This window comes from Mandrillus leucophaeus, unplaced genomic scaffold (assembly GCF_000951045.1).
Source record: "Mandrillus leucophaeus isolate KB7577 unplaced genomic scaffold, Mleu.le_1.0 Scaffold58, whole genome shotgun sequence".
NCBI classification, from domain to species: Eukaryota; Metazoa; Chordata; class Mammalia; order Primates; family Cercopithecidae; genus Mandrillus; species Mandrillus leucophaeus.
In genome coordinates this window covers 393,634-402,623 of record NW_012106252.1, presented here as the reverse complement: position 1 = coordinate 402,623, position 8,990 = coordinate 393,634, and the positions used below count along the sequence as shown (strand labels likewise).

General features: G+C 53.6%; 1 protein-coding gene across 2 annotated transcripts in view; it reads left to right on the top strand.

Moving 5' to 3' along the window:
* Positions 1-8,990, top strand: part of WNK4 (WNK lysine deficient protein kinase 4) — a 22,000-nt gene that overhangs the window by 7,607 nt on the left and 5,403 nt on the right. The window contains exons 2-10 of one of the 2 annotated variants that reach the window (XM_011998776.1): positions 535-707; positions 1,703-1,923; positions 2,189-2,346; positions 3,017-3,233; positions 5,027-5,291; positions 5,526-5,647; positions 5,878-5,936; positions 6,038-6,155; positions 6,412-6,528. In XM_011998776.1, coding sequence (XP_011854166.1) covers positions 1,831-1,923; positions 2,189-2,346; positions 3,017-3,233; positions 5,027-5,291; positions 5,526-5,647; positions 5,878-5,936; positions 6,038-6,155; positions 6,412-6,528 — 1,149 coding nt within the window. In that variant the 5' untranslated portion in view covers positions 535-707; positions 1,703-1,830. Of the gene's footprint in view, positions 1-534; positions 708-1,378; positions 1,924-2,188; positions 2,347-2,846; positions 2,936-3,016; positions 3,234-5,026; positions 5,292-5,525; positions 5,648-5,877; positions 5,937-6,037; positions 6,156-6,411; positions 6,529-8,990 lie in introns of those variants that run through there. The other variant, XM_011998777.1, reaches the window with a different exon arrangement.

Below are 8,990 nucleotides of genomic sequence, written 5' to 3'. Positions count from 1 at the left end.
CGGGGCGGGACAACTATGGGGGTGGGCGGCCTCTTGGCACCTAGTTCTGGATCTTTTCTTTCCTTCTCAGTACCAACCTCCATATCCCTCCTGCCTTCTGTCTGGATCTAGCAGTTCCCAGTTTCTGGGGCCAACCCCCTTGCCGGCCCCAATTCCCTGCCCGCGGTCTCCTGCTGCCCGCCTGCTGCCTGCTCACTGCCAGCCCCCGGGGGGCCCCCTCCCGCCCCATGGCCGGCCTGGGCAGCCACAAAGGCACTATTGAGCTCAGGACTCCGGGACCGGGCTGCATAAAGGAGCTTGTGTCCAGCAGGGGGTCTAGGGGGCTGCCCCAGGCCCAGGTTGGGTGTGTCCTTGGATCAGCTTACGTGGGGGACTGTTGGAGAGTTCAGGGTCTGCAGCCCACTGGGCGAGTGATCCCACTAATCCCACCCCATCTGTGGGCTCCAACCCTTACTTCTTCCCCCAACCCCACTCCAGGTGTTCCTTTCTGTGGGGGTCCTGGGCCTGACATGACACCCGTCCCCCATCCCACAGACTCGGAAACTATCTAGAGCTGAGCGGCAGCGCTTCTCAGAGGAGGTGGAGATGCTCAAGGGGCTGCAGCACCCCAACATCGTCCGCTTCTACGATTCGTGGAAGTCAGTGCTGAGGGGCCAGGTTTGCATCGTGTTGGTCACCGAACTCATGACCTCGGGCACACTTAAGACGTGAGCTCTGCGCATGAGTGGGTGGGGAGAGGGAGACTGGGATGTGTGCCCACTGCTTCCTGAACTCCCAGGTTCCTCAAACTCTCTAATATCCAGGTGTAAAACCAGGTTCATCATCTCCCTCTCACCCAGCCTTTGCCTCGGTGAGTGGCAATGTCCACCCAGCACTCCAGTCAAAAACTTGGGTGTCTCCCCAGACTCCCCTCTCTCCACTCTGCCCCCTCATCAGTCTGTCCCCAAGTCTTTCCTTAACCTCTCCCCACCTGGCTTTCACTGCTTCATCCATGCCACCACCTAATGCCATCTCGCTGATCTGGAGCCCTGCAGCAGCCTCCTGAAGGGCCTTCCCAAACTCTGCCACCCTCTAAGCGATCCTATCTTCCTGCAGCCTGGAGGATCTTTCCCAGTCGAAAATCTGAACTGTCACTCCCCTCCTTAAAACCCCTTCAAAGTTTCCCATGGCCTTGGAATAAAGCCCACACAGGCTCACCTGTTCACAGACGCCTTGGGATACAGCCTCATTTTTAGCCTAAGTTCCAATCACACCAAATTCCTGGCACCTCGTCCCACCCTGCCTTGTCACTGGCTTTTTCTGTGCCTTTGAGCATAGTGTCCTGTCTGCCTGGGAAGTCTCCATCCCTTCTCCCTTTCACCTTTGAGCTCCTACTCATCATTCAAGATGCAACACAAAAGTATTTCCTCTCCGAAGCCCTCCCTCATGCTTGGGGCAGTTAGTCATCCTTTCCTGCGCTTCCACAGCACCTTGGCTGCGACCCTATCAATTTACTTCCCAACCTGTTTGGTAACGTCACGTCTATCCACCACACCCCCTGACTCAGTTTCTCCCTGTGGCCAGGCAGACATAGACTAGGAGAATGCTGGCAGAAGATGCGGAGGCGGCAGCAGGGTGCTGCAGGGGGGAACTTCCCAGTGAGGGGACTCCTCCCCATTGGCCGTGTCCCCCACCAGGACCCTTGCTATGTGCCCTCCCCCAGGTACCTGAGGCGGTTCCGGGAGATGAAGCCGCGAGTCCTTCAGCGCTGGAGCCGCCAAATCCTGCGGGGACTTCATTTCCTACACTCCCGGGTTCCTCCCATCCTGCACCGGGATCTCAAGTGCGACAATGTCTTTATCACGGGCCCTACTGGCTCCGTCAAAATCGGGGACCTGGGCCTGGCCACGCTCAAGCGCGCCTCCTTTGCCAAGAGTGTCATCGGTGCGTCTCTCCAGGAGGGTCCATGCCATTCCTTCCTCCCCCACCTCAGAAGAGAACCTGGGTACTCCCTCCCCTCAGCAAGGGCCTTCAAGGTCCGCGGAACTACCAGATGACAGGGGAGCTGAGGAGACCTATGGCATCCCTCCTCAACCCCACTGTGGGCCGGGGTCACTTGCACTCGCAGGGTTGCCTGGGGCTACCTAGCCCAATGGGAAGGACAAGGCCAGAGTGCCCAGCAACCTGATCCCTGCTGTTGACCCTACAGGGACCCCGGAATTCATGGCCCCCGAGATGTACGAGGAAAAGTACGATGAGGCCGTGGACGTGTACGCGTTCGGCATGTGCATGCTGGAGATGGCCACCTCTGAGTACCCGTACTCCGAGTGCCAGAATGCCGCGCAAATCTACCGCAAGGTCACTTCGGTGAGAGGGATGGGGCTGGCGGGAAAGGCAATTCCAGGGCCACTTCCCATTTTCCTGCCCCGGCCAGCCCGCAGTCAGTGCCCTTTGCCTGCACGAAAACAGGCTAGACAGAGTCGCCTTGGTGAACACAGGATATTGAATGCACACGCACCCCCTCCAGTACACGCTATTTAGAATAATATGTGTGGTGCTCCCAAGAGTTCACAAATGATTTCGCATCCCATCTCTCATCCAATCCTTCCAGCTGCCCTGTGAGGTGAGCGGGGCAAATGTTCCACCCTGCAATTTACAGATGAACAAACAGCGGGAGACTTGTTCAAGGTCACACTGTAAATACTTGGCGGGGAGTGAGATTTGAAATCACATCTTCCAGTGGCAGTCAGGCTTTTGCAACTGCACGCGTAGCTGCCTAAGGCGGGAGTGGAGTAAGGGGTGGGGGAGTGTCAAGCCGAGAGCTGGGGATCAAAGCACCGGAGGTGTCATGCAACCCCTTCCCCCAGGGCAGAAAGCCGAACAGCTTCTACAAGGTGAAGATACCCGAGGTGAAGGAGATCATTGAAGGCTGCATCCGCACGGATAAGAACGAGAGGTGGGGGTGAAAGGGCAGAGCATGGGTAGAGTAGGGCCACGGGCCGCGACGGGCTGGGCTAACCCCTTGCGTCACCCTCAGGTTCACCATCCAGGACCTCCTGGCCCACGCCTTCTTCCGCGAGGAGCGCGGTGTGCACGTGGAACTAGCGGAGGAGGACGACGGCGAGAAGCCAGGCCTCAAGCTCTGGTTGCGCATGGAGGACGCGCGGCGTGGGGGGCGCCCACGGGACAACCAGGCTATCGAGTTCCTGTTCCAACTGGGCCGGGACGCGGCCGAGGAGGTGGCACAGGAGATGGTGAGCGGAGGACAGACTGTGCTGCCAGTGGACGTGTAAAGGGCATTGACCCGAAGAGATAGTACAACAGGGATGGGGCGCAGGAGGCGTGGCAGCGATGGGGGCGGGGCACCTTACTCCTCTTAGAATCTCCTGCAGCGTCTCCCTACCTCTCCAGCCCTAACTTACCTGCACCCACACCCAGTTTTCCTTTACAGAGGGAGCCCTGGGTCCTCCAGCATCCCTGCTTTACCTGCAGCTGATCTGTTCTTCCTGGAATGCCCTTCTTGCCAATTTATCTTTTCCTTCTTTCCTCCCTCCCCCTTGTTCTTTTTCTTTTTCTTCCAATATGATCAGAACCATCGATTTCGGGAAGCCATCCCCTCTGGAGTCAAACTTAAATGCTTCTTTCCACTTCAGCAAGTTCTCTGTTACAGCACTCCCCACTATCGGTCCTGTCTTAGACCTGAATAAGTTCCTATCTTTCTTCTCCACTAGACTATAAACTCCCTGAGGGCAGAGACTGTGTTTATTGATTCTTCTATCCCTGGCAGTGCTTGGCACATAGTAAGAGCTCATTAATAGCCCACATCTGTACATGGCTTAAAGCACTTTCACATGCATTTGGTCTTTGCTACCCATCCTGCATAGGGGGCAGTTTTATCTCAACTTGTTGATAAGGAAATGGAAATTTAGAGAGGTTGAATACCTTGTCCAGTGCCCCAAGTAGGTAAGTGGAAGAGCTGGATTGAAACTGAGGTGGTTCAGATTTTAAATCAGGTTACCCTTCCCCACCTCCTTTACTCACTCAGCAAAGCTTGTGGCTAAAAGGAAAGAGGAGGTGATGAATGGAAGCTGGTAGAAGGGGAGAGGCATAAGATGCAAGGGCAGACGCCTGGGGACTGGCTTAGGAAGTCCTGAAGGGAGTATGAGATTCTTTTTGGGGAGTAATGGAGTCTCACTCTGTCATCCAGGCTGGAGTGCAGTGGCACTATCTCAGCTCATTGCAACCTTCGCCTCCTGGGTTCAAGCAGTTCTCCTGCCTTAGCCTCCCCAATAGCGGGGATTACAGGCACGAGCCACAATGCCCAGCTAATTTTTGTATTTTTTAGTAGAGACGGGGTTTCACCATGTTGGCCAGGCTGGTCTCGAACTCCTGACCTCAAGTGATCCACCTGTCTTGGCCTCCCAAATTGCTGGGATTACAGGTGTGAACCACCGTGCCCGGCTGAGTATGGGATTCTTAATACAGACATGACCGTTGCAAGGGTGGAGACCACCTACGGTGGGACAAGAATCTGAGAATGTGTTAGAAATTTAGAGCAGGTCTCCATATCATGGCCCAACCTGACCTGAGATCCAATCTTGATCCATTGCTGACAAGGGATTCTTGGCCTTGGTACTGTTGGCATCTTTGTTTTAGGGACTGCCCTGTACATTGTAGGATATTGAGAAAAACCCCTGGCTTCTACTCACTAGATTCAGTAGCATCTACCTTTGAGTTGTGGCAACTAAAAATGTCTCTAGATATTGCCAAACATCTCTTCTTCCCATTGGAAACCACTGACTTACTGTATAACCATGAACTGGTCAATTCATTACTCTCTAAAATGGAATGGTAAGGTTTATTCCACAAGGTTGTTTGGAGGATCTAATGATGATAATGTAAGGAGCTGCCAGTTAGCAGACATAGTGGGTCATCAGTAAGTGTTGGTTTCCTTCCTCTCATATCCCGGAGTTCCCAAGAAGGTGTCCTGATGGATCTTTGAGAGGGAGTCCCAAGCTGTGTTCCTCATCCCCCACCCCAACTCCAGGTAGCTTTGGGCTTGGTCTGTGAAGCCGATTACCAACCAGTGGCCCGTGCAGTACGTGAACGGGTTGCCGCCATCCAGCGAAAGCGTGAGAAGCTGCGTAAAGCAAGGGAATTGGAGGCACTCCCACCAGAGCCAGGACCTCCACCAGCAACTGTGCCCATGGCTCCTGGTCCCCCCAGTGCTTTCCCCCCTGAACCTGAGGAGCCAGAGGCAGACCAGCATCAGCCCTTCCTTTTCCGCCACGCCAGCTACTCATCTACCACCTGTAAGTCACCCTGATCTTGAGACATAGGTCCCAGAACACCTTGGACTCTGTCCCAAACCCAGAAATTCACTCCCACCGCAGTCACTTACCCTGCCTTCCACCTCTAGCCATGAAGCTCCCTCCAGGAAGGAACTCTCCCACAGCTCCAGGCCCCTCCTTGCTTAGGCAGGCCCCTTCCTCTGCCACTATTCCCTTTCATTTCCCGTTTTCTTGATCCCCTCCCTCCCCAACCAGCGGATTGCGAGACTGATGGCTACCTCAGCTCCTCCGGCTTCCTGGATGCCTCAGACCCTGCCCTTCAGCCCCCTGGGGGGGTGCCATCTAGCCCAGCTGAGTCCCATCTCTGCCTGCCCTCGGTGAGAGGGGGTTGCATGGGGGACTCCCAGCCATTCCAGGCCTATGACCTATCTCCCTCCTTGTGAAACCCAATCTCATGATCCAGCCCTATGTCCCTGGAAATCTATCATTCTTGTCCTCCTTTTCCCTAATTCTATCTCCCTAATATCCTCCCAGCATCCTTGACACCATCTCCCTAGATTGCAACAGTTATCTTCCCCTGACCTCGTGAACCCTTATCCTGTTTCAGGCTTTTGCCCTATCCATTCCACGTTCTGGCCCTGGAAGTGACTTTTCCCCTGGGGACAGGTATGTTCTAGTACAAGTTGGGGTGCCAGGGTGAGACACTTGGGACACTAGGGTCTCAATGTCTGCTCTGACAGTCATTCTATCTCCTTTCTCTTTACCAGCTATGCCTCAGATGCAGCTTCAGGCCTTAGCGATGTGGGAGAAGGGATGGGACAAATGAGGAGACCCCCAGGGAGGAATCTCCGGCGCAGACCCCGATCCCGGCTGCGGGTCACTAGTGTAAGGATGGAGTACAGGAGATAGAGAGTAACCTACAGGGCCAGGAGGGGAGTGTCAGGGGAAAGCCGGGGGGGTCACCCAGAAAAGGGGAGAAGCAGTGTGTGACTGGTACTCAAGAGGCGACCAGACTTTAGGGGTGGGATCTACTTATCTCCAAGTCCATTGTGGCTGCTGTCACTTGGCTGGGTTAGGGTGGAGACACAGCATGATGACAGAGGGCTTGACTTCCTCCCCTCTGCTGACTTTGAATCTGAAGGTCTCAGACCAGAGTGACAGAGTGGTTGAGTGCCAGCTACAGACCCATAACAGCAAGATGGTGACCTTCCGATTTGATCTGGATGGGGACAGCCCGGAAGAGATTGCAGCTGCCATGGTGAGGGGGAGAGAGATGAGGACAGAGTATTTGGATCTGGAACAAGAGTCTCCTTCCGGATGTCCGCTGGGGCTGAAACCCACTGATCCGACAGCAAGGGTTTTTAAATCTCTGGTTGACACTTAGCACAGTGACACTGAAGACGTCTCAGCCCTTGTTTTGTGGGGAGATTTCTCTTTATCCAGTGAGGTTTGGCTTCTCAGCTGGAGGAATCTGAGACTCACATTGACCGGGTACACACAAGTGCTATGTGTAAGTGCCTGGTAGACGTGCAATATTGTGGCTGTAGGTGAAGGATGGACTGGGCAGCAGAGGCAATGGGCTTACCCAGGACCTTGGCAGATGGGCGAGAAAGGCCGTGAAGGGTGGAAAGGCTGTGAAGGGTGTCCCTATGCAGGGACAGCATAAGCAAAGGCATTCCAAGTAGAGAGTGACTTGGAATATGGGGCTGGGAGGGCTTCATGAGGGAATCACTATCATTAGAAGTAAAGATTCCTACAGGAGAGTTGCGGGGAGTGAAGCTGGGTAGGTAAAGTGGGTCCAGATTATAGAATAGACAATGTTAAGAGTTAGGCAGAGGCCAGGTGCAGTGGCTCACGCCTGTAATCCCAGCACTTTGGGAAGCTGAGGTGGGTGGATCACCCAAGGTCAGGAGTTCAAGACCAGCTTGGCCAACATGGTGAAACCCCGTCTCTACTAAAAAATACAAAAATTAGCCAGGCCTGGTGGCGTATGCCTGTAGTCCCAGCTGCTCGGGAGGCTAAAGCAGGAGAATTGCTTGAACCCGGGAGGTGGAGGTTGCAGTGAGCCGAGATCACGCCATTGTACTCCAGCCTGGGTGACAAGAGTGAGATTCTGTCTAAAAATAAATAAATAGGCAGAGCGGGCTGGTTCCAGTGGCTCACACCTGTAATCCCAGCACTCTGGGAGGATGAAGCAGGAGGATCGCTTGAACCCAGGAGTTCAAGACCACCCTGGGAAATATAATGAGACCCTATCTATACAAAAAATTTTAAAAATTAGCCATGTGTGGTGGCACATACCTGTCATCCCAACTACCTGGGAGGCTGAGGTGGGAGGATCACTTGAGCCTGGGAGGTCAAGGCTGCCGTGAGCTGTGATCATGCCACTGCACTCCAGCCTGGGAGACAGAGTGAACTTTGTCTCAAAAAATAAAAATTAAAATTAAAAAAAAAGGCAGAGTGTAACATGGTGACAGTAGGCTTTGTGAAGACCATCTGCCATAGGATATGGAAGGGGGTTAGGGGAAGGGAGGGAAAATACCTGGGAGACAGACCCAGGAAACCACCTGTGGACAAAGGAGAGAGTAGCTTATGGGAGGGAAGAGGAGAAAGGGTGAATCTGAGGGTTGTTTCGGGAAAATAAGTTACTCTGTAATCCAGTAACCTATTGACGTAGTACAGAACATAGTACATAGTAGATGCTCAATAAATATTTGCTGAGTTGATATGATAGGGAGTTAGGGAGAAGGGATGTCAAGGACAACTTGTAGGCCACCAAAGGAGAGTAGGAGAGTAGGTGACCAAAGGAGAGAGGAAGTTAGAAATGAAAGAATTTTTTTAAGAGGTCATGATGAGCTTGAGTGAAGAAGGGACAGCCAAGACAAGATCCTCCATAGCTGAGGGATATGGGTCAGGCAGGGCTGGAGAGAGGTGGATGGAGGAGTGGTCAGTACAGAGTTGAGAGTGAAGGGAGATGAGCCTGCAAAGCCAGAGACACAGAGGGTTGCGGAGTGTGTTTCAGCGCATACCACCAGTTCTGGAGTGGGAAGCGGCAGGGTAGGTCATGGAAGGACACAGAGATGAAGCCACAGAGGTAGGAGGAAGTTAGTCAAAACTGAGTGAGGAGAGAGTTTCAAGGAGGTGGCATAGGGTGAATCCTCAGGCAAGACCATACTGCCTTTTGTTAGGAGATCTTTGTGGGAGACCAGTTTCAGTGGAGTGGAGGTGGTGGATGCCAGCCCCTGGGGTGAAGGAGGGAAAGGAATGGGAGAAACACCAGGTATTAGGAGCCCTCTCTAAAGCATCTCCTCCATCATGTCATTCACCTTGTGTCCAGGACAAAGACACAATATCACCTGGCACACAAGGCTCATCACCTTCCATCAAACCACTTGACCCTTTCAGAGTCTTCCCTCCAGCCACACAGGTTTCAAAACAGGCCTCTGGAGAGGTTGGGTGCCTTCCTGCCTCTGCCTCCACCTGCTTCAGGGGCTCTCTCTCTCAGAGCCTTCTGTATTGGGCTTTCAAGCCCCCTCTGATTCTGCACAGCCAAAGTGACCCCACCCCATGCATCCAGAGTCCTTTGCCCTCTTTTCTCTCCTTACCCAGTCCTCCCTCCACTCCTCTGCAGCAGGGTTCTCCTGAGACTTGGATCTGATCTGTTGATTTTCACCCGAAATTATTTAGTGGCTACTTGTAGTTGTAGAGTAAGGTTCAAAT